Source organism: Melanostigma gelatinosum (assembly GCF_949748355.1).
Source record: "Melanostigma gelatinosum genome assembly, chromosome: 10".
NCBI classification, from domain to species: Eukaryota; Metazoa; Chordata; class Actinopteri; order Perciformes; family Zoarcidae; genus Melanostigma; species Melanostigma gelatinosum.
Window position 1 is genome coordinate 4,473,643 of NC_136643.1, and position 24,703 is coordinate 4,498,345.

At 46.1% G+C, this 24,703-nt stretch overlaps 1 protein-coding gene across 5 annotated transcripts in view; it reads left to right on the forward strand.

Moving 5' to 3' along the window:
* The window catches only part of mycbp2 (MYC binding protein 2), a gene marked incomplete at its 5' end in the record, with an annotated part of 69,595 nt that overhangs the window by 42,322 nt on the left and 2,570 nt on the right, over positions 1 to 24,703 (forward strand). For 3 of the 5 annotated variants that reach the window (XM_079276442.1, XM_079276443.1, XM_079276446.1), the window contains 30 exons: positions 42 to 182; positions 2,872 to 3,096; positions 4,023 to 4,155; positions 4,237 to 4,362; positions 11,076 to 12,710; positions 12,815 to 12,984; positions 13,099 to 13,346; positions 13,459 to 13,626; positions 14,207 to 14,364; positions 14,457 to 14,656; positions 14,838 to 14,987; positions 15,081 to 15,241; positions 15,494 to 15,650; positions 15,754 to 15,978; positions 16,068 to 16,133; positions 16,391 to 16,630; positions 16,723 to 16,812; positions 16,905 to 16,985; positions 17,069 to 17,335; positions 17,528 to 17,811; positions 17,927 to 18,023; positions 19,356 to 19,475; positions 19,565 to 19,666; positions 19,763 to 19,891; positions 19,995 to 20,127; positions 20,250 to 20,353; positions 21,121 to 21,309; positions 21,399 to 21,506; positions 23,971 to 24,180; positions 24,265 to 24,372. In XM_079276442.1, coding sequence (XP_079132568.1) covers positions 42 to 182; positions 2,872 to 3,096; positions 4,023 to 4,155; positions 4,237 to 4,362; positions 11,076 to 12,710; positions 12,815 to 12,984; positions 13,099 to 13,346; positions 13,459 to 13,626; positions 14,207 to 14,364; positions 14,457 to 14,656; positions 14,838 to 14,987; positions 15,081 to 15,241; positions 15,494 to 15,650; positions 15,754 to 15,978; positions 16,068 to 16,133; positions 16,391 to 16,630; positions 16,723 to 16,812; positions 16,905 to 16,985; positions 17,069 to 17,335; positions 17,528 to 17,811; positions 17,927 to 18,023; positions 19,356 to 19,475; positions 19,565 to 19,666; positions 19,763 to 19,891; positions 19,995 to 20,127; positions 20,250 to 20,353; positions 21,121 to 21,309; positions 21,399 to 21,506; positions 23,971 to 24,180; positions 24,265 to 24,372 — 6,225 coding nt within the window. The remainder of the gene's footprint in view (positions 1 to 41; positions 183 to 2,871; positions 3,097 to 4,022; positions 4,156 to 4,236; positions 4,363 to 11,075; positions 12,711 to 12,814; positions 12,985 to 13,098; positions 13,347 to 13,458; positions 13,627 to 14,206; positions 14,365 to 14,456; positions 14,657 to 14,837; positions 14,988 to 15,080; positions 15,242 to 15,493; positions 15,651 to 15,753; positions 15,979 to 16,067; positions 16,134 to 16,390; positions 16,631 to 16,722; positions 16,813 to 16,904; positions 16,986 to 17,068; positions 17,336 to 17,527; positions 17,812 to 17,926; positions 18,024 to 19,355; positions 19,476 to 19,564; positions 19,667 to 19,762; positions 19,892 to 19,994; positions 20,128 to 20,249; positions 20,354 to 21,120; positions 21,310 to 21,398; positions 21,507 to 23,970; positions 24,181 to 24,264; positions 24,373 to 24,703) is intronic. The other 2 variants (XM_079276444.1, XM_079276445.1) reach the window with 2 other exon arrangements.

Genomic DNA, 24,703 nt, shown 5'->3' on the forward strand with positions numbered 1-24,703 from the left:
TGGCTCTGCCCTGCTCTGTTGCTCTTGTTTCCCCCCCGTAGATCCACAATGATGATGGCGTGTGGCTCAGGCTCAATGATGAAACAGTAAAGAAGTATGTTCCCAGCATGAATGGGTACACAGAAGCCTGGTGCCTCTCTTTTAACCAGCACCTGGGCAGGAGCCTACTGGTCCCAGCCGACGTAAGTAGAAGACGGCCCCGCTGTACGGCCCGTCCCAGTTTGATAAAGACAGAGGCTCCTGTGCTGTTCATTTGGGGGACAAAGCTCAGAGATCATCTTTATTGTTTAACAATCACAGTTTATTTTTCACTCCCCCAAATGTACTCGAAGCATGGTAAATGAGAGCTTTAATCAGAGTGTAACTGCTGGGGTGTTCTCTCGCATGAAACATCTGGTTGTAGCAACACAGAGTATGAAACGTTCACTAACACGCCGTGCAAAGGAACAGCAGCTGGGAGCTTGAATGTGTTGACTCGCGTTTGACGGCAAAAAAAGGTTCACTACAAAGTGACAGCAGTTGGAAATGTTCACATGCATACGTTATATATGTTTAGTGCACTGAAGTGAACCCCAATGCAGGGGAAAAAACAGGGTAGCCACGGTGTGATTTCATCCTGTGGTGGAGTTAGTCTGCACTTTTCCTCATTGCCTCACTAGTCAAAACTCATAAACACCCTTACACCACAGCATGTGTTAACAAGTGTTTCCCTCACATTTCTGCTCCATGCCACAAAAACCGCCACAACATGCAAGAGAATTCAAAACATTTTTTACAATTGAACGTGACTAGGTGTGATGGAAGACTTGAATATTGCAGTAACAGGGAAATTATCTGAAAGAAGTTGTTGATATCCAGGTGGTTTTCTGTCATGAAGCAATCACTGGTCCGCAAAAAAAGTTTCAATGGGGAAAATTGTACTGCTCTACAATTCCACCCGTTGCATTGGGAGGCTTTAGGTGCTTAGGAGGCTTCCATGTAAGGTCTCTTGTCTGAACAGCATGACACACTACATCATCCAAGTGGGGAATTTTTTTGGAAGTTTTCCTCTTTTTACGTCATTTGGTCGTGGATTTGGAAATACTCACTCCGTTGTGTTTGGAGTGTCCTTTCAATTCTGCTTTTGTATTTTTACACTTACTGTAAAGTGTTCAAACATTTGACAGGCTTGGCCTGGATCTACAGTGCTCCACAATTTCACCATCTGGCCTGTCAGATTCTGTCCTCTCTTCTTCACCTTCTCAAATAACCCTCTGATGCTGAATTCCAAAGGAGCCAAGCCAAAAAAAACCCTTTTATTTTCTTCCAAAAAAATACACGAGCGCCTTCCCCCATCCTGTTTCCTCTCTCGCTCTCTCGCGCTCGCTCTCTCGCTCTCGCGCTCTCGCTCTCTCGCTCTCGCTCTCTCGCTCTCCTACTGTTTTTTGTTGACTGTCTCACGATCTGTTGCTCAGAATGTCTTTAGCGCTAGCCAAGGAGTCAGGGATATCGGCTTTTTGTCGTGGACTCCCTTAACTATATTCCCGCCACAGGTGAGTTGTATGAAGGAGAGGGACACATGCCCCGTAGCTTATCATCCTATCTGTCACTCTACTTGTCCCCCTTGAACCCCTTGTGACTTTGTAGTCTCCCCACAGTGTTGCAGTCGGGCACAAGAAGTCGAACAACAGCTGCATGGTTGTCTGCTTTGTTTCATTTAGACATTTCAGTGACAAAACAGTACGTCAGCGGCTTCTGGCCCACAGACTCAGCGCAGAGATCCCATTTCAATTATTTGTGTGTTGCATGGGGGTTGAAGATACTAATGTCTAGTCTGTTGCATGAGATCCTGTATCCTTGTGCGTCACAGCATGCCTCCCTTTAGCCTGTATGAAAATACGTTCTACTGTCTATTGGTCATTTAACAGCATCACTACGTGGTGTGTTAATTCTCATGTTGTTTCTACTGAGAGTATTTCAATCTTCAATTATATTGAAACTTTTACAATGTTATGTACAGTACATGCATTTTTTTAAATATCGCGGGGAATAAATGTAGTTTTGGAATATCACTTCTGTTGAGGATGGAGGTCTAAATAGGTTTCCAGTTATCCATGTTGTGATATGTAGTAATTGTAGAACAAGAGTATCTCACCTGAGCATGACACATCCTCTCAAAGGAGTCAATATGAACAGTTTGACCGCTCTCATGTCGGCACTGTAAATAGAATAGGTTAGCTAGGTTAGCTTAGCATACAGACTGGAAACGGGGAGAACAGCTAGCCTGGCTCTGTCCTGTAACAAAATCCACTTGCCAGCAACCCCTAAAGCTCACTAGTTAAAACTTTATACATCGCGTGTTTAACCTATACGGCAACTGAAGTTGAAAAACGGCAGGTTGTGGTTTTATTAGGCTTATGTTCTGGACTTTTGATTTGCCTGGAACAGTATCGAGAAGATTCCAGGAAACATCCGGCCACAAAATAGTCCCACTCATGACCCCCGTGGGAAACTGCAACGTATCGTTTTTACGCTGAGGTTACGGATTGAAGCATCAAGATATAACAGTTGGCTGTTTCTAGCCGAGAAAAGGATTCCCCAAATGTCTATCGCTTAAAGCTGTTGAAGATCACACAGCACATGTCCTTAGTGACAGACTTTATTTATAACTGCTCGATATGAGAAATGACCTAATGTTCAAAAGGTTTTTTTCCAGGGCAGGTTGCTCTGGGGCGTACATGCTCTTTTGCCCGTTACACTGCGAACAGTGGCTCTTCGCCGTAACATTTCAGGACCTAGCGATCTGAACCTTGTCCTGGAGTGAAACATTTTTGCAGCCTGTTGTTGTGCTACTGTACGTTGCCTCTAATCCATTGCTCTCACCTCTTGCAGGAGGTCAGGGGCCAATCGGAAGAGAGCGTAAAGGAGGTGAGCAGCTGCCCTTCCCACGAGGCCCCCATTCGGGTGCAAAGCAGGGCAGGGCAGGGCGGCGGCCCGGGGCTTTATAAGGTAGTGAAGACCGGCCCCTCTGGTCACAACATCAGAAGCTGCCCAAACCTTAGGGGCATCCCCATTGGAATGTTAGTTCTTGGCAACAAGGTCAAGGCCATAGGCGAGGTACGCACTCACCCCAAATGATGCAATGTGTTTTCTTTTGTTCTTTTTTGTGGCTTTAGTTGAAATATTGTAATGTAGCCAATGTTAGTCGATTTTGGCCTTGATTCTCAGAGATTGGCGGTTCCCTCTATTTTCCTAAACTGATTTTGAATGTAAAGAATGTAATCTGGCTGTCTGAGGGGAATACATCAGGTGCTTCTGGGTGCGGGTGTGTGTTGTGTATCTTTTCCCACTCGAGGATCAACTCCCTGCGGCTACGATACTTTTCGCGTGCTTCCTGATTCACTAATTTCAGTTTGTCTACGAATCCATTGCAGTTTCAGCGTGTCATATTCGGCCGCCTTGCAGACTTTTCGGTGGAATTGTGATCATGAAATGCTGGAGCCTGTCTGTGCCTTGAATGTCTCTTTCTTGCACTTTTAACCATCCTGTCAATAACTCCGGTACTTTTCGAAATAGTCTTTGGCGCGGTGATGAGCGGAGCCCCGCCTCTTTTAGATATGACCCGTCATTGGCTGCTGTGGTGTGTCATGCTGTTCAATAGTTTCCTCTGCACTTGGAATGCCCTGTCTGAGATCTGAGAAGTGCAGCCTGCACATACTAATACTTCCGTCTGTCTTTTTTTTCTTCCAAAATGATAATATTTCAGGGAATTGAGAAAAAACAACCTCATGCATTTACCTTTCAATAAGCTACCCCTTTCTTAGAGTAAGTTATTGTTTCTGTTTAGCTACATCAGTTTTGTCCTGCAGTGTCTGCTGATGCACAAAATCTAATTCATGTGATCTACTGCTGTGCATTTTGTCAGTGCCAATCAGATGAATCCAATGATTGCATGTTAATGATCTTCTGCGATGGTGCCATGTGTGTGAGATAAAGTGTTCAGTGTGTGTGAGTGTGGATAAAGAGTGTTGTTTGTGTATCAGGTGGTCAACTCAGAGGGGAACTGGGTTCAGCTGGATAAGAACAGTGTAGTGGAGTTCTGTGAGAGCGATGAAGGAGAGGCCTGGTCTTTGGCCAGAGACCGTGGTGGAAATCAGTACCTTCGCCACGATGACGGTGAGCCATTTTGTATGTTCTGTACAAATAAATATTAGAATTATAAATTGTTAGATAACGTAATTTGATCTGCTCTCACAGAACAAGCACTGCTTGAGCACGTGGCCCAGACCCCCCCGCCCAGCCCGTTCTCCGTACAGGCCTTCAACAGAGCCGCAGCCTCAAACGGAGCGCAGGGCTTCGACTACGGCATCTCCAACAACAAAGGTCAGCTCGACGTGGCGTAAAGTTATTTTTTTTGGTTGTTTTTTGACAGAAAAACTTTCTATCACATATCCTCAATCTGCATATCACTTTGCTTTCAACATCCACTTTGTTTTATGCTGTTCTTTTATGAGTCATCGGGCAGTAGTTACTGTCATTACTGATGTACACCTCACCTCTGACTTCACTCTGCACCCCTCGTCTTTATTGTTCCCCGCTTTATTTCCTCTCTCTGACTTCCCCTCTATGCTTTGGATTGAGACTTTTTTTTGATACATTACTTCATTTTAGTTGTATAAATGCAGACATTTTCACCATCTTTATGCGACCTCCACAATTTATAGCAGCACATCCACGACGTGTATGTGATCCAGTCTGGGTCAGTCCATCAAAAAAGAATGAGTGTAGAACTTTAAGCCGTAATTATTTGACTGGTTCAAAAGACAATGGCGCTCACTGCTAACAGTTCCTTGCAATGGAAACGGTACACATAAAAATGGCCGCCGCTTGACCATCCTGCTATGTTATATTGCACAGGAATGTCCCTTCTACTCTCATTCTATTTCTATGGATCAGTTCATCTCTTTAAAATCACAGGTGCGATCTGTCGCCGATCTATCATCTCTCTTTCTTTGTGCATGCTTTTTATGGTGTCTACTGTTGCGATTTCATGCCCAACATCTCTGCGATGTTTGTGTGCATGGGCCAGTCAGTGTGCTGCTGTTCATTTCCGACCGCTCTGGGCTCTGTTTCTTTGGGCGCGGTGCTTTAGCCCAACACAGACTACCCTTTTTCGCCTTAATTCAGTCTCTTTGAAAACATCAAAGTGATCATTTACATAATCCATGTTTTCTTAAATATAATGGTGGAATACTGAAAACATCCCGTGGATGAACACATCTATTCTGCTGCACCGTCAAAGAGCAGCTTGCCCCAAATGTGTCTGTGTATCTTTCTGCCTGAATATCTCAGCTGACGCTGACGCTGTGTCGATTGTCTTTCAAACGCCTTAACTCTTCCTCACTGCTTGAAAAAAAGGAGGCTGACCTGTTTAGCCATGCTAATCAGAGAACCATGGCTATTCAAATAATACTAAGTTATTGCACCATTACTGTAGAATAAAGGCTCCATTGACACTTGACCACATATGTGTCTCTGTTAGGCTGATCCCAAGTCTGGTTGCCACTAATTTCCTTTCACTGCTCAATGCAAAGCTGTGTCGGCCTTACTCCAGTCCAGAGGGGGATGGAAAGGCTCCTAAACACTAACATGCTATTAAGCCTTCTGTGTGACTGCCACTGTTCTTCTTCATGTGGCTACGTGGAGAGATGGATGCATTTATACCTTTGTCAACATCACCTTTTCCGAGGTGGTTTTGATATGGCAATCTGTTTATATGCATCTTGGTCACATTCACTCTTGGCTGTTTTCGAAGCCAGATGACCGAGCTGCCCAAGAATGCAGAAATTGGCAAAGTGTAAATGGTTCAGTCTCGTCTGTGTTTCATTTCAGAGACGTCTTTTGAACCCCCCCCTGCACTCAATACACGAAAAGGGAAAAATAGTGCTGTGACATTTGATGTTGAAACCTCACAAAATGTTTGATGTGAGCAGCACATGTGTCCTGAATAAGAACACCCCTGAGCAGCGAGCTACCACTAGCACGCTGAATGTTTGCTCAAGCCCTTAGGAAGCCGAAGGCCTCTGCAACCCTAGGTCAAGGGGACGACCACTGCTGATCCATCTGATGGAGGGTTTGAATCACTCGCCACCTGTGCGATGGACCCATTATGCTGTGAGGCAGGTGGATCGCCCTCAGATTGGTCAGCTTGATGGACCAGTCCTTGGCAAAGCTCTTTGAGCAAGTTGGAGAGCAACCTCTTTGACAGATGCTCTCAGACTTCAATATTCAGCTGTGCTGGTTGAGTTCCCCCATCTGGCCTTCAGCCAGGCAGCCTCACAATTCTGGCTCCAACAAGTGATGAAAAGGGAACGGATTTAAACTTTTTAAATCCATGTTTGAAAACAACACAGTGACTGGGTTTTGTACCTGGTTCACAACTACTCTGTTGTGTCAAGAGAGCGAGAGACTTCTGTTGCACGTTCACGAGAGTCTTTGAAAGATTACTGATGCAGTCAGCTCAATATATACGGTATATGGAGAAGGGTCTATTTTCTCCCAGTACGTTTTTTGGAACTTCTGACGAGGACACACATGTTTTTCTCGGAAGAATGACTCCTGAAATGAATACATGAGAAGAGACCCCCCCCCCCCTCACTGCCCCCTTCCTCAACATATCCTTTCCCCAAAGACAGTTGCGAAATGGGAGGAGCCGCTGGTGCCTGAAGTACTTTTTTTTTAACACTGTACAAGCCTGTTTGAAAGTTTTCTGGTGATGATGTCATCAATGCTCCACAACATAGAAACACAAGAGTTTCCTGGATAGTTCAACGATAGTGTAAGTTCATAACAAAGTCCATTTGAAATGACATTGCATATGCCCGCTACAGCAGATACCCTTGCACGGAATACTGTTACAGGTATTCGTCTATTTAGCAGGAGACCTTATTTCAGACGGTACATACAGCCAATCAGATCCTGCATGGAGCAGCAACGTTAGTCTGGCCGTCTAAAGTTGCTAAAGTCTCATTGTTTTCTAAATCACAGACAGGAACACGCGCCTTTTCCCGCTCCTTAGCTTGTCGAGCGAGCATGAAAGTCCACCGCTCAGGCTACCGAGCGAAGGAGCTGCTCAGCTGCTGCACATTAAACAGCATTTGAACTCGGCTGCAAATGCCATTTGCCGATGTTTCTTGGGAGTCGTAGTTCACCTCTCTCCTTATGTTTTATCCACCCCGGCCTTGTACCTTTCCACTTTTTGCTCACCTTTCGGATGCCCATTCAGGCCTTGGAAGTGCTCCCGCCAATCCACTTGCATTGTCTGAACAGAAAATCAATAGGATTTTTTCTTCCGGGACCCTGGCGGCTCCTCCCATTTCACACATGCGCGGCGTCGTCGGAGATGACTGAATGACTGATAAACTCTGACTGATCCTCACCCCCCCTTCTGGAAACCTCAAGCCACAGTATAAGCTGTAGTTTTTCCCCATCCTCTGTCTCCATGTTTGCAGGTGACCGGTTGAGTGCCATACTGAATTCCGTTCAGTCTGGGCCCTTCCTCTCAGCAGCTCCCTCCTCCTCCGTATTTGAGCAAGCCGCCCAACCTCCCTCCTCTTCCTCCTCCTCCCTTGTCCACAGCCCATTTGTGTTTGGACAATCCCCCTCCCAACTGTCTCAGCCACAACCACAGCTTCCGAGTAAGTCTGTCCTGCTTTCTGACAGCGCTTGCTTGCACAGGTGTTGATCCTTTTCCTCGCAGCTTTTAGTTTTTTTCTGATTTTGTTCTGTATTCATCCTCTTTCATGTATTTTTCTGGAAAGAGCAGCAGTGACGTGTGACACATAACACTGCAGTTATGTTTCTAGAGTGCCGAAATATCCCCGACAAGCCGACATGTCCAGTATTGAATGTTTAAATCTTGTTTATAAAAATCTAATCAGGTGACACTGCCTTCAAAGAATATGCACTGGCAGGTATTTTCACTTGCTTTTGAAAACAAGATATCAAACTTAAATACTCGACCAAACGTCTTGTTGAAAGGGATATTGTTGTCGTGTGCTGAAGTAACAGGCTGAGCTGCTTATTTCTCTGCTTGTCTGCTTGTTCTGCTAGTCAGCTTTTTTATTCTTTTCCTCATTACGCTGCTTTAATTTCAGATCTGCATTTTTCATCCTTGATTAACAACTAGTTACATTTTCTGCCTCAACCAGCCCAGGGCTTCAGTGCAGCTGTGAACAACTTTAGTCTAAATAGTTGATGGTTTAGAGTCGACTCGATCTCCCTAAAACAGCAAAAATTCAGTCCCAGTCATTAAGTAGTATTACATATAGCACATACTAATAGCGTATACTGGATAATTAAAATACAAAATACCACAATTTAGAATTACGATTATCTTAGAATGCTTTTCTTTTTTTTCAGCCCGTGTAGCTCTTTCTCCCTGCCGATCTTTTCTTATGTATTTCTACTTTTTCTCTACTTGTGATCATTCTTTCTTTTTTTCCCTTTTTTTCCTTACGGAGCCTGGGAGGTGTCTTGGGAAGGAAAACAAACTCATCTGTGTGCATAAATTTATATGTGCTCAATTTAGCATACAGTTAACTTATCGTGTTTAGTGTACATTTGTGTCATGTACACAACTGCTCTGGCAAGATAGGTACTACTGCGATATCTCATTAGAAAGCTACGGTTCTTGTAATTCGATTTATGTAAACCCTTTCAAGATACAATCACAACAGCAGGTACAGTTAACGTCTCTGTCAGACCAACACTCCAAAAAAAGCAGTTCAAATATCGATGCTACTCACCAATTATGAATCATAGTGTGTCCCCCATCCATGATAGTCCGGCAAAAACGGTCTTGTTAGATTGATATGGGTCCACACGATCCAATCCAGGAAAAGATTTCGTCCAAAACACATTAGTACGTCCATAAACACCCACGGAGGGCTGTTGCATCATTTCAAATTAGCCGGCAGATATGATAACTAGCGATCTATTTTCGATCATAATTTCAGTTTCAATGGAAACAAAGTGTTTTTTTTCTCTCAAAATGACGGCTGCATTCTGCCGGTTAGATTGACACCTCATTTGACCCAATGGGAGCTTCTATAGCCCGGGAATATTCTGGAACAGCCAACGAGAGTCCGCTTTGAAAGACAATACCCGCCTCTCTTGCTTTGGGTAAAGTCAATTGCAATCGATCTTTCTGAAACTCACGCTTCGTATAGCCAATGGAATTACGAAGAGAACGCTATGCAGATTCACAAGGTGCATGTTGGGGAAAGTCTTTTCGAAGTCAGAAGTAGCACCGTGAGTCAACTACCTGAGACCGATTATGAAGAGCAAAGTCGAGTTAATGAGAATTTTCAAGAATCTGTGAAAGTTGACAATTGTTAAATATGTTATAGTTAACCATACATCGACATAAATAAGCTATAGTTTGAATTTCGGACATGTAGTTTATCGTAGCCTCAGCATTTTGCCGTGGTTACTACGATCCTCCAAATGCGCTTTTATGCGGACGTAGTCTTAGTAAACCATGTGTAAAATATAAATTTTCTGTGGTATTTTTTAATCAAATTTGAATGTGTGCTAGGTACTATGACTTCATGCTCTGGTGCCATTGTGTTTTCCAGCTAATAAGTCCCAGCCATAGTTATCTGCAGGCATCTGTTGGCCAAAAAACATCCAGGCGGAAATAAAAACCTGTTTCAGTGTGTTGTAGCTTCATCAGCTCAATGCTAGTAGCACTTACAGTGATTATGACTGTTTGTGAAGAAACTTCAGAGTGTTACCTTTCAATAGCAACTAAAACCATACATGTACTCCCAATGGTTCAATAAGAGCTGTCAGTTTACTTTGGGTACGCCTTGGATAGGTGTTTTAGGCAAATTTTACAGGAGTGATAAGAGGTTTTAATGCCATCAGTCTTGTCGTACATGTCCCCTTCACACACACACGCTAAATCACTTTAATGGATTTAATATGGGATGTTACGAACAACGTCCTGTTAAACCTTTTTTACATAATAAAGGGATGTTTCTCCCGAAAAACTTTGAAACCGAGGATGTTCATAAACAACATGCGACACGCTAAAGGTGTATGCCACCCTCTCAAAGAGTGAGTCAAAATGTAGATAAAATTAAATGGAAAGCACATATTACTAAATTGTGTGCACAACATACTTTTATTTCCATGACAACTCTTGGTTCTGTAACTTCTCTTTTTTTCTCCTATAAGTGTTTCTCTCTTCCTGTTTCTCTACCTATCTGTTGATCTTCCCATCACTTTAACTTGTTGTCCTTTTTTCCTCTTTCTATTTCCCCTTCTTGACTTGACCCCATTGCCTCTTTATGTCTCACTGTGTCTCTCTGTCTGTCTGTCTGTGGTGACCCCCTTGCGTTCCATGCCTTGCTTGTTTACCTGCTCCACTGTTTTTCGCTGTAGATGGTTCATCGCGCCGCCTTGCTTCTCGCGAGCGTGTGCACAAAAGCAATGTGTCCGTGGCTGGGCATGGTACTGCTCTCTCATCTCTCTCTCTGAGGCAAAAGGGTGGGTAATCACAGCATGCATGCCTCCCTCAGACTGAACAGAGGGTGGGCACGAACACAAGAATTTCTTTTATGATTGTTTGTGAAAAACATTTTTTGTTGATGCAAAGCTTAAAAACTGTGGCCCTAAAGTAGGATGTGTCCAAACACTATATTGTAATAAAGAGGAAAAAGTAAAAGGGCGTAATAAAAACACATGAGTTTTGATTCAAAGTTCAGTTTTAAAATAGGTGGACCTTAAATGCTATTGACTCAGGATGTTTGTGGGTTACCAGACTAAACTACTAGGCTATTAAAAGTTACACTAACTAGGTCCAATATCAGTAGGAGAGGTCCCAGGACTGGGCTGGAATCCATCTTTCATCAGCTCTTCCATGGTCCACTAGTTATCTTCATTGCATTGCATTTTACCATATATTTTCAGCATTACATTTTTTTTCCTCTCAGGTTTTGAGTGTTGCGCTTAGAGCTAAATGGTTACACTCTTACCACCGGTTTATTCCTCTTTCGTGTTGTAACTGTGTTTGAATTATTAACGTTCAGGTGAGCGAGGGAACCTGATGCCCGGAGCGCGGCCCATGTCCCCAGCCTCCAAACACCGGCAGGAGAACCGCTCGCCCAAACAGGAGGGTCGGGGAAGCCGCTCATCCGAGCAGAGCAGGAGCAAAACAGGGGAGGGTGGCCTCTCAGCCAACGAAGCCCTCATCCTGCGGTCGGATATGGCCAAGCTGAGGTCTGACTCTCACAGCCGCTCTCATTCGCCCAATCACAACACCCTGCAGGCCCTGAAGGCAGATGGTAGAACCCCGGGACTCCGAGCTGAGTCCCCGAATCCCGGCTCTCGCTCCTCCTCTCCCAAACAAAAAGGCGTATCCTCTTCAGGCAGGTCTAGTCCCTCTAGCACCTCCTCCCAGAACTCCTCTTCAGCCCATCATGACAAAAACCTCCCACCTAAAGTCAGCCCTTCCTCTAAAGCCCGGCTGGACCCTCCAAGAGAGAGATCCAAATCCGATTCGTACACTCTGGACCCAGACACACTTAGAAAGAAGAAGGTCCCACTTACAGAGCCGCTTAGAGGCAGGTCTACCTCTCCAAAACCTAAACTGTCTCCTAAAGATCCAAATAATGAAGTGATTGGCAATGCAGAGAACCGTGTTCCCTCTCCACATGTGACCCAGGAGAACCTCCACAGTGAAGTGGTGGAGGTGTGCACCTCCAGTGCTCTGCTCTCAGAGGATGGCAATGACGAGAACGCGGAGGCTCAAAATTCTGAAGATGGCTCATGCAAGGTGCACTTCAGTATCGGCAAAGCCCCCGTCAAGGAGGAACTAGAGACCCGCGCTTCGCCCAAAGTCAGCCGCAAAGCCTCCAGTCGACACACGCGCCCTAAGAAGGAAAAATCTGGGCCTCTGTTCAAAGGTGAGAGTACTTCAAGGGCCACGGAGCCTGCCAAACAGGCTATGTCACCTTCTGTGGCCGAATGCTCGCGAGCGGTCTTCGCAGCGTTCCTGTGGCATGAAGGGATTGTCCACGACGCCATGGCCTGCTCCTCCTTCCTCAAGTTCAACCCAGACTTAACCAAAGAGCACGCCCCCATCCGCAGCTCGCTGGGAGGACAGGGCGCAGAGGAGAAGGAGAGCAAGCTAAAGAACCGCCACTCCTTAGAGATCTCCTCTGCACTCAACATGTTTAACATTGCGCCGCACGGCCCGGACATCTCCAAAATGGGAAGCATCAACAAAAATAAGGTGCTGTCCATGCTGAAGGAACCTCCACTGCCAGAGAAGTGCGAGGAGGGGAAAGGGGAGGCCACTGCCTACGAGATGACTTCTCATCCGACTATGAGGGCAAAGTCGATCTTGCCGTTGACATTGCAACATCTGGTGTCATTCTGGGAGGACATCTCTCTGGCCACCATCAAGGCAGCCACTCAGAACATGATTTTCCCCAGCCCGGGGTCCAGCGCCATCCTGAAAAGGAAGGAGCACGAGAAAGACGGCAAGAAGTCGAAGAAAGAGAAGAAGAAGAGGGAGAAGGCCGAGGTGCGTCCAAGAGGGAATCTGTTCGGTGAGATGGCACAGCTCGCCATGGGTGGACCGGAGAAAGACACCATCTGTGAGCTGTGCGGCGAATCTCACCCTTACCCCGTGACCTACCACATGAGACAGGCTCACCCGGGTGAGAATACAGAAGTTCTGGTTTGAGTTTTGTCATTTTTGAATATGGGTAATAATTGGGTAATAGACATTTTAACTTTTAACACCCTTCCTATGTCATGGCAGGTTGCGGTCGCTATGCTGGAGGCCAGGGCTACAACAGCATCGGTCACTTCTGTGGTGGTTGGGCTGGGAACTGTGGAGACGGAGGCATAGGGGGCAGCACCTGGTACCTAGTGTGTGATCGCTGTCGGGAAAAATACCTGCGAGAGAAACAGACTGCCGCCAGGGAAAAGGTAACCTGCTTGTGCTTAAATTTGTGTCCCTCTGTAACTGAAGCCCTCTCAGCATTTCACATCATACTGACCTCTTAGACTTGAATCCAAACCAATCTGCCTGTTCTTTGCCAGGTGAAGCAATCCAGGAAGAAACCCCTGCAGGTGAAGACTCCGAGGGCACTGCCCACCATGGAGGCCCACCAGGTGATCCGGGCGAACGCTTTGTTCCTGCTGTCCCTCAGCAGTGCTGCCGAGCCCAGCATGCTGTGCCACCACCCTCCCCGGCCCCTGCACTCCCAGCTGCTTCCCAGCCTCAAGGAGGGCGTGTCGGACGAACTCCCCAATAAAATGGGCTGCCTCTACCTCCAGACACTAGCTAGGTAGCTTGCAGCTCAGTTAACAACTCTTCGTTTAGTTTTTTCAGATAAAAAAAAACCTGACAGTTACTTGTGCTATTACAACAATTAGAGTCACTCTCCTCTCATCACCCAGGCAACACACTGAGAACTTTGGGGCCTACCAAGACGATAACCTCTTCCACGATGAGATGAGGTATTTGCGCTCAACATCTGTTCCTGCACCTTACATATCAGTCACCCCTGATGCCTGTCCCAATGTGTTTGAGGAACCAGAGAGCAACATGAAATCAATGCCGCCCAGGTAACACGTCTTAGTACGATGCTTTTCATCACTTCCACTTCTCTGCATGAACACAAAATGAGTGAATTGCGGATGTTACTATCACGGATTGTTTCATACACCATTTACTGTTCATGCATGACAGACATACATACATGATATTTAAGTCATGGCAGATCAGGTCGCCGTTACTGAGATATTGAAGTTATTTTCCCATGTTCAGCGCAGACCAGCAGGTAATGCACGTCAATTGTCATTGCAGGTATACACTGTACGGATAGTTCTGTGACGACTCCCACTCTGTCCCCTGCACCCCACTGTGCATAGTGACAGCAAGCATTTTGTTCAGAAAGTGTGCCTTAATTGTTATGCCTCCTTATCATGATCAGCCTCATTGTATACAGTACACAAGAGTCTGGCTGCTCCGTTTTCTGGTGAATTCAATTTTCGTTTGTCAAGCAAAGAGAACTGGTATGAAATTAGCCTTTTTCAGTGGTCACCTTTGCTCCTTCTAGTGCTACATTTAACCTATGAAGGGTCAATGTCTTCATGAGCTCTGTGTACAGGCTGAACTGTGACTGTTTGATGTGCTTTCTTTCAGTCTGGAGACCAGTCCAATCACAGACAGCGATACGGCGAAACGAACAGTGTTTCAGAGGTCTTACTCAGTCGTAGCATCCGAGTATGACAAGCAACACTCGCCCTCTCCGGCCCGGGCCAAAGCCGTGCCCAGACGCAGGGTCCAGAGTGGTGATGCAGGTAATCGCACGTGTTCATTCGAGATGTGATCTCTAAGTATTAATGCGCCACAGCGTCCTCTGTAACATCAACCCGCTCTTTGCCCCTTAAAGAGGTGGGATCTTCCCTGTTACGTCACCCGTCCCCTGAGCTGTCCCGGCTGATCTCGGCCCACGGCTCCCTCAGTAAGGGGGAGAGGAACTTCCAGTGGCCTGTCCTGGCTTTCGTTATCCAGCACCATGACCTGGAAGGCCTGGAGGTGGCCATGAGACATGCACTGAGGAAGTCTGCCTGCAGGGTGTTTGCCATGGAGGTACAGGCAGCAATATCTCTCTGAATCGCCGAGCTTGGTCTTGCTTTAATCGTTGCTATTTATCCAGCAGTGAATCAAGGTTATAGGCAATTAGTTGGCTGGATATTGTTCGTTAATGAGTTAGATTTGTATACGTGTAAGAAGGCTAATTGGCATGATTTTCTCTTGGTGTCCCCATCAGGCCTTCAACTGGCTGCTGTGCAATGTGATCCAGACCACCTCTCTGCACGACATCCTTTGGCATTTTGTGGCATCTCTCACCCCATCGCCCTTTGAACCTGAGGACGAGGAAGACGATGAGAACAAGGGGAACAAAGAAAACGTGGAACAGGTAACAAGTGGTTAAACGCCAGACACCATGCAACGTTACTTACTCTGTTGTAGCGTATTCTAACTGTGAACTTCTCCGCTCTGCGCTCCACAGGAAAGAGACCTTGGCGTTTGTGAACACCCACTGTCAGACATTGTTATTGCCGGGGAGGCAGCTCATCCCCTCCCCCACACCTTTCACCGCCTCCTTCAGACCATCTCTGACCTCATGATGTCCCTTCCCAGTGGCAGCTCACTTCAGCAGATGGCGCTTAGGTACACTTCCTGAATGATAAAAAATACCCACCAACCCACCAGCCAACATTTTTTTGATGGATTGATTTCAAACTATACTTGATCAAATTTGTCTTTTTGGGAATATGTTTGACATGTGTCCTTAATTAAACTGGCAGAAAGATAAGAGAGTCGTCCTATTTTGAATTATCACTGCCTCTTTTTCCATTGACACCAGTTCTGAGATTCATGTGCATATTAAGGGGAATGTATCTTGGTGACTTATTCTTCCAGGTGCTGGAGTCTCAAGTTCAAGCAGTCCGACCACCAGTTCCTCCACCAGAGCAACGTTTTCCATCACATCAACAATATCTTGTCCAAGTCGGACGATGGAGACAGCGAGGAGAGCTTCAACATCAGCGTACAGTCAGGCTACGAAGCAATGAGCCAGGCAAGAAAACAGTCACTTACTTACTTGAGATCTGTCTCCTGTTGGTGAACACGGATTGAACAGTTACATTAACATGCCCTAACCTGACTCTGTGTGATAATAGGATCTCTGCCTGGTGACCTGTCTGAAGGATCTGACCAGCGTCGTAGACATCAAGACGTCCAGTCGTCCTGCCATGATCGGCAGCCTTACAGACGGCTCCACTGAGACCTTCTGGGAATCTGGAGACGAGGACAAGAACAAGACCAAGAGCATCACCATCAGCTGCGTGAAGGGCATTAACGCCTCCAATGTGACTGTTCATGTGGACAACTCCAGAGACATCGGGGTAAGGGGGCAGCAGCAGCATTGTTGTTGTGCAAATGCAAAGTTTAGACCAAGGTGGAATTGATAATAATATGTTTGTCTTATTCACAGAACAAAGTCACATCAGTTACCTTCTTATGTGGGAAAGCAGTAGAGGATCTCTGCAGAATCAAACAGGTATGGTCAGTTGCTTTGGTAGTAATGTGGGAATAGAGTGTAATCGGCTTTAAGTCTGGTCCATATGTAAAGCTGTGTATATAGATTGTTTTGTCTCTTGTCCGAATAACAATAGCTGCAAGTGCAGAAATGGTAGGTATAACGTTGGTAGGTTGTTTTTCATAAGGTGCTCTTTAATCTATTATTAAAATACACTCCAGATCTACATGCACATGTAGCAGAACAATGTGAACATCCCCCTGCCTTTACATTGAAAGGTTGACCTGGACTCGCGTCACATGGGCTGGGTGACAAGCGAGCTCCCTGGAGGGGACCACCATGTGATCAAGGTGGAGTTGAAAGGTCCAGAGAACACCCTGAGGGTGCGCCAGGTGAAGGTCTTGGGTTGGAAAGAGGGCGAGAGCATCAAGATTCTGGGACAGATCTCAGCCAGCATGGCCCAGCAAAAGAACTGCGAGGCCGAGACTCTCCGAGTGTTTCGCCTCATCACCTCACAGGTCCGTCTGACTGCTTCCTCCATACGCGATCACCTGACAAATATCTGGAGCCTCTTGGAAGCTTTAATGTTGACTTTGTTGTTCTCAATTAGGTCTTTGGAAAGCTCATCTGTGGAGATGCAGAGCCGACTCCAGAGCAGGAGGAGAAAAACCTTCTTTCATCACCCGAGGGAGAGGACAAGGTCTGCACACTGACAGTTTACTGTGCTGTTAAACCGAAATACTTACTGACCTTCAGCCTGAGGTTTTACACCTTGTACGTTTTTATGAATAGGCTCCATCTGACGCGGACCTTAAAGAGCACATGGTGGGCATCATTTTCAGCAGGAGCAAACTTACCAACCTCCAGAAACAGGTCATTAGTCAGTTCTTTAAACTATTAACAGTAGGAGCTATTATAATCTCAGCCCTCTTACCTATCGTGCATACTCTTCTCAGGTGTGCGCGCACATCGTCCAGGCCATCCGTATGGAGGCGACGCGTGTGAGGGAGGAGTGGGAGCACGCCATCTCCAGCAAAGAGAACGCCAACTCCCAGCCCAGTGACGACGACGCCTCCTCCGACGCCTACTGCTTCGAGCTGCTGTCCATGGTCCTGGCTCTGAGTGGCTCCAACGTGGGCCGCCAGTACCTCGCTCAGCAGTTAACGCTCATGCAAGACCTGTTCTCTCTGCTGCACACGGCCTCCCCGAGAGTTCAGAGACAGGTGGGTGAAGTGTCCTTTATTTCCTGGCCTGTTGCTGCCGACCAAGACGTGGCTTGGAGTTATTGTTCAGGTGTAACTTTCAAAATAACTTGTTTTGTAAGCGTTTCTTCTGTGTGTACAAGTTGAGGTAAACACCTCGCGACGCTATGCAAATGATGTTCTTGTCTGCCATCTGCTCTTCCTTCGTCTCAGGTCACATCGTTGCTCAGACGCGTCCTTCCGGAGGTCACGCCAGTGAGACTTGCCAGCATCATCGGGGTGAAGGCCCTGCCACCGGCGGACATCAGCGACATCATCCACTCCACGGAGAAGGGCGACTGGAACAAGCTCTGCATCCTCGACATGTTCCTGGGCTGCATCGCGAAAGCCCTCACCGTGCAGCTGAAGGCCAAAGGCACCACCATCTCTGGCACAGCCGGCATGGCCGCGGGCAAAGGAGTCACCACCGTCACGCTGCCCATGATCTTCAACTCCAGGTGAGTTACTTTCTGCTGGGCCTAATCAAAATTCTGAAACGTTATTATGGCAGCTTGTGGCAAATGGAAGGTCCTTTTTGAGTTTCATATTTATGCCCGTTTCTGTCACAATCAGCTACATCCGCAGGGGGGAGAGCCACTGGTGGATGAAAGGCTCCACTCCTCCACAGATAGCAGAGATCATCATAAAGCTGGTCAAAGACATGGCAGCGGTAAGTTCTCACTGTTCAAAGGGGCAAAATAAAAAATTCTTATTTTTCCTCTTACCTGTAGATCAGAGGTCCCCAACCTTTTTTGCACCACGGACCGGTTTCATGTAAGACAATATTTTCACGGACCGGCCTTCAAGGTGTGGCGGGAAAACACGACGAAATAAAATGATACGATCGGCATGAAAACAAATATAAAATGCAACTCACAATAACGCTGAATCAGTGGAGCCCTGAGCTTGTTTCTCTGCAACGAGACGTCCCATCTGGGGTAATGGAGACACTGACACCCGAAGTCTGTTCCTGATGTCCAGTCTACTCCGTTTTGTTTTGATTGCCGTCACTGCAGAACATCCCGCTTCACAAACAGGATGTGTGAAATGGAAGCAGGGTTTTCAGTGCTTTAGTGGCGATCTCAGGATAGTCAGCCTTGGTTTTAATCCAAACACCAGCAGAGTTGTTGTCTCAAACATACTTTTAAGGCCACCGTCATTTACAACCTCCAGCAGCTGATCTTCCAATGTCTCCACATATTCTGCAGAGCGGGTTTAGCGCGTCAGAATTACTCCTGATATTTAATTAGAGTCCTGATATTGTCTGTTAAATGAAGCCTTCTTGGAAGTTGTAGCTCTTCTTCTGTCTCCTTAGTGACCTTTTCTCTTTGCAAAGAAGCTCTCCAAAAGTGTTTTACTCATTTTCACGAGCTTGCGGGCTTAATTTTTGAGGTAACTTATCACGTGACCGAGACAACCGTCTTGTCAAGAGACACAGGCGGATGAAATTGCGAGAGAATCCGGTCATTTTTCAAAATAAAACTTCCTTCAGACTCTGATAATCAATAAAACGGAAATAATATAATATTTATTCTTTCTGTGCGGCCCGGTACCAAATGATCCACGGCCCGGTACCGGTCCGTGGCCCGGTGGTTGGGGACCACTGCTATAGAGCACACAATAATCACATAGGGACTATTTTTCTTGAAACCATTGCTCCTACATGAAATTGCGCTCTACAAGCTCTGTGGATTATCTTGAGTAACCGAGTCATGATTTCTGGAAAGAGACGTTGCTGTTGAGTTTCTCCAAAGTACATTTTTGCCGCTTTGAGTACCACAAGCCGAGTGTCACATGGTCCCATTATATTGGAGAGAAGTCAGACATCTCTACGGCCGATATCTCCAAAACAAGGCAACTCGCACCAAAACAATCAAGGGGGACCCCGATCTTTGTCTTTCCCTTCAACTCTCTGAGTGCCTAATTTGATAGAGAACCACAGTCGCCATCTTCGTCATGAATTTCATATTCTCATATATTGTATTGCACTTGCTGTTTTTAGGGCCACCTGTCAGACGGCTGGTCCAGAGTCACCAAAAATGCAATAGCTGAGACCATCATAGCTCTGACCAAAATGGAGGAGGAGCATCGTTCTCCTGTACGCTGTATCGCCACCACAAGGGTATGCACGCAAATGTCACCATACCTAAAGCATGTTTACAACCACTGGCTATCAGCTAACCATATACGATGCCATGTTCTGTCTCACAGCTGTGGCTGGCCTTAGCTTCGCTGTGTGTGCTGGACCAGGACCATGTGGACAGGCTGTCCTCTGGTCGCTGGATGGGCAAAGATGGACAGCAGAAGCAGATGGTGAGGACAATAAGAAAGGCCAGGAGCTGCACAGAGTTACAATCACTGATATGTTATTGAAATAATAACAAATTGATTTCCTCCTCTAATCCACAGCCCATGTGTGACAATCACGATGATGGCGAGACGGCAGCCATCATCCTGTGTAACGTGTGCGGCAACCTCTGCACCGACTGTGACCGCTTCCTCCACCTGCACCGACGCACTCGCTCTCACCAGAGACAGGTCAGTGTCGGTTCTCCCACTGGTGATAATATGAATCTTTTTATGGAAGGAATGTGAAGGAGAGTGAGCTGGTGTTTAATCTTGTCTTCGTGGCTGCTTCTAGGTGTTCAAGGAGGAAGAGGAGGCTATAAAGGTGGATCTCCATGAAGGCTGTGGAAGAACTAAGCTCTTCTGGCTCATGGCCCTGGCCGACTCTAAGACTATGAAGGCTATGGTGGAGTTCAGAGAGCACACAGGTAACATGGCAACAGAGCATACAACTGTGCTTTTTTTGGGGTGGGAGTATATGTATTGCTGCAAATTAGTTATTTAAAAACGTGTGTACTTTCATTAACAGTAAAGTCTTTTTTTTTTGCAGGTAAACCAGCCTCCAGCAGCTCAGATGCCTGCAGGTTCTGTGGGACGAGGAATGGCACCGAGCTGTCTGCAGTGGGCAGTGTCTGCTCAGACCCAGACTGCAAGGTACTGAACATCAGCTCTTCACAAGACAACTTGATCACAACTGTAACCACCTGGTTCTTCTTTTATGCCTCTGTGCCGGCGACAGCCATGGACGGAGGCAATATGTTTTCAGGTAGTTCGTCCGTCCGTCCCGTCCTCGGCGAACACAGAAAACCGTGAGGTGGTGATTTTAGTGGTTTTGACAGAAAGGTTGAAGCTTGAGAAAAATATATATCTATTTTTTTTTTTAGTTTGAAAAATATTCACAACACAAGAAGAAAAGAAACAAAATGGCGATATTATTGTGCTGCAAACAGGTGCTTTTCTCTTTGTCCCTTTCTGTATATGGAATTATATTCGAACATAACTATATTAACTAGCTATGAAAATATTTTATCAAGATAGAAAAATACCAGTTATGCTAAAACAGTTTACGTCATACAAAACACAGATCCTGTTCCCAACGCTAAGGATTTTGGTGTAAAGTGTCTTTCCTCCTGAAGGAATTTTCGAGGTTTTGCTGAGTGGGAATATTGTTGAAGAATAGTTGTTGTAGATTCATTATTTGAGAAGATGAGTATGGATTCACGTGTAGCGTGATGGAACCGAAGCGTCCACTGAAGTACGAGTCTTACAAATAATGGATGAGGCGTCGACCAGCCACTTCAGAGTGGACGCTAGATGCAAGATGCATATGAAGATGCATATGAAGCAACAGAGTTACAGCATGTAGTAAAGTGTGTTTTTATACAAGCACTCACCCGTTTCGCTCATGTCGTCCCCCTCAGGAGTACGCTAAACTGGCCTGCAGTAAAACTCATCCTTGTGGACACCCCTGTGGAGGAGTCAAGAACGAGGAGGCCTGCCTCCCGTGTCTGCACGGCTGCGACAAGAACACCGGCTGTCTGAAACAGGATGCAGACGACATGTGCATGATCTGCTTCACGGAGGCCCTCTCCGCTGCTCCTGCTGTACAGGTAGCTCTACATACGAGCGATTGGCCGTCACGCGCAAGAGTTCTGCTTCATTTCTTTGGTCTTGTCTAACCCTTTCGTTCTGTTCTCAGCTGGACTGCACTCACGTGTTCCACCTCCAGTGTACTCGTCGCGTTCTTGAAAATCGCTGGCTCGGGCCCCGCATCACGTTTGGGTTCATGCTGTGTCCCATCTGCAAGGTAAGGTGTTACCTGATCCTCTCTGACTGAAAGAGATGAACCCAGCAGACGAAGAGACGGCGGACTGTTTCCCCCACAACTCGAGGTTGATTCAGCTCAGTTTGCTCAATGGCTTTTGTTGAGCAAGCTCAGTCTCCTGTAGGCTACCTGTTAAATCAATACATCCAGCGACAACTGTACATGTTTCAGACTACTTTAATACGTATCCACGAACAACTGTTACACGTCTTCCGTTCCTCTAGAACTAACTGCGTCACACGCATGCGCACTAGTTCATTCAGGACTTAACAAACTCCCCTTTCTCTTTAATGAAAAACAGTCACAAAAACAAACATTTGTTTTTTAGAACCTTAAACATATAAACACAGGTTTAAACTTGCAACTTTAATGACTAGAGTTTGAGGGTAGTAAGGCTTTTGTTGATTAGCCTTTAAGTTGCCATACACCTTCGCTGAGAGCCCTCAGCAGAACAAGTGCAGATGTCCCCTTCTTAGTCAAGCAGTCAGCGAGCTGTTCCTTGGAGGCTGACCACATAATCTGCTGGATGGTCCCAGAGTGGACGAGCTCCTTGACGCTGCTGATTTCGAGGCGGAGTCTCTTTTCAGTGACTGTCTTGGTGGACTTGACAGCATCAAGAAGAGAGTGATTGTCCGTTACACACACAATGGGCAAATTGTTCCGTGTGCAATCACCTGTGGTAAGTTCTGAGTAGAGTGCAGCCAAAAAGACTGCACTGTCAATGCCATCTGCAAGTGCCAAAGTCTCTCCTGCTAAGGTGCTTCGGACAACTCTCCTGATCCTCTTTGACTGCCAGCATATGGGTGAAAATCTTCCATTCTCTCCCATAAGCATGACCAGGTGTCCGCCTTGAGTGCCTCCGTCTGGAAGGTTTCCCATCGAGGAATCACTGAACACCACTAGTTTCAGCGAGCTGTCTCTTCCCAAGTGCTGAAACCTCAAGATCACCTCTTCTGATCTCAGTTTCCTGACAAGTTTATTTGCAGAGTGCAGAGTCTGAACAGTAGCATGCTTTACACTTGATGCTAGGATGGATATGTCACACATTATGTCGGGTCTACTCTGCCTTGCTACCCACAATATTTGGCCAATCTTCGACTTTAACATGTCAGTCTCAGTGTCTGTTAGAGGAGCCTCTCGCTGTGTGGCTCTGTTGGGGTCCACAGGAATGGGTTGTAGATTCTTTATGTAGATACTTTGTTGCACTTGTATCTCATCCTCTAAAGAGTGAACCTCCATTCCAATGTAGCTGAAGCTGTTGTGCTCTTCACGTCCAACTTGAAAAGCAACTTTCAAGTGAGGGATGACTGTTGTGGAGAATGTTTCTGAACCACCCCAGATGAAATCATCCACGTGACAAGCAAGGAGTCCCATCACATTGCAGGAGTCATCCAGCCAGTAGAACACTGCTGGATCAACTCGTGACACAGTAGCTCCCAACTGCTGCATAGTTGTCTTTCACTCTGTTGTACCAATACAGAGACGCATCTGCTAGGCCATAAACACACTTTTTTAACTTCCATAGAATTCCCTTGCTCTGAGCTTCTTGGGGAGGACGGATATAGACATTTCGGGTTAACGCTTTGCCTTGTAAAAAGGCTGCTTTAATGTCCATAGAGTTTAGCTGCCATTTCTTTTGACATATCACTGCCATAATAATTTTTAGAGACTCCGAGGCACATCTAGGTGAGTCTTTAGGGAGCTCCTGAGTGTTCATTTCTTCAAAGCCTCTTGCAACTAATCTCGCTTTTGGTACAACACCATCAGGTGTCTCCCTGAGTGTGCACACCCACCTCGTAGAGATGCATTTCTGGCCTTCATCTTTCACCTCTTCAAACTCGACAATGTAATCGACCATGGAGACGCCATTTTCTCTTGTGATCCGGTCAAACTCTGTGTACGCCTCGTACTGGCGATCCGTTTCCTCTTTCAAAAACACAGCGTCCAATTTCGTGAGAAGTACATTCATTCCTTCATCGTCGTTCAAATCCACTGCGGCAATTTCTACTGCACTTTCCCTCGCTCTTCCCGTCAGCGATAAAGCGACCGCCAAGGCCTGCTTCTTCTCCTCGAGGTCAGTCACCAGCCTCCAAATTTCAACCTAATTTTTCCAGCTCTCGTAGGACTTCTTCTCGTCAAACGGCGGCGGAACTTTGTAATTGCCAGCCGCCATCCTCTGCTACCATGTTAAATCAATACATCCAGCGACAACTGTACATGTTTCAGACTACTTTAATACGTATCCACGAACAACTGTTACACGTCTTCCGTTCCTCTAGAACTAACTGCGTCACACGCATGCGCACTAGTTCACTCAGGACTTAACACTACCTACTAGAATACCATGACTGCTTTGTTCACTGTGAAATGCTGTTGACACATACAGTAATCTCAACAGAACTACCTTTGTAAACGTGGGCTGGTTTCTTTCTTTGTGCACCTCCAGAACAAAATCAATCACTCTGTGATCAAGGACCTGCTCGACCCCATTAAGGAGCTCTACGAGGACGTGAGGAGAAAGGCTCTGATGAGGCTGGAGTATGAGGGTCTACATAAGAGTGAGGCAATAGCCACACCAGGAGCACGTTTCCACAACGACCCCGCGGGCTTTGCCATGAACAGATATGCATACTATGTCTGCTTCAAATGCAAGAAGGTACTACATAACTTTAAAGTATTTTTTAAATATGTTTTTGACATTGTTTAGGGTTTGAAAATGAACGGTTGCCCTTATTTCCAGGCCTATTTCGGGGGAGAGGCTCGCTGCGATGCAGAGGCCGGACAGGGAGACGACTACGACCCCAGTGAGCTCATCTGTGGAGGATGCTCAGATGTGTCCAGGGCTCAGGTGGGTAAATGAATCCTGGGAGGATCCTGGCTTTACTCTAGCCACTATAAAAGAAAATACATTTTTTTCAGACATTTTGGGAATTACACTTATTCTCTTTAATGCCGAGAGTTGAAGGAGAAGTTGATACTGCTCTCATATCTGTATTCTTAATACAACGCTGTAATCAGCAGGCGATTAGCTTAGCATAGCACTGAAAGCAAAGGGGAACGGCTAGCCTGGCTGTCTGAAGGGACAATAACCCATTGAAGCCCACTAACTAACGTGTTATATTTTGCTTGTTTAATCCATAACAAAAAAATATAGTTTTACAGGGAATTTCTCACGAGAC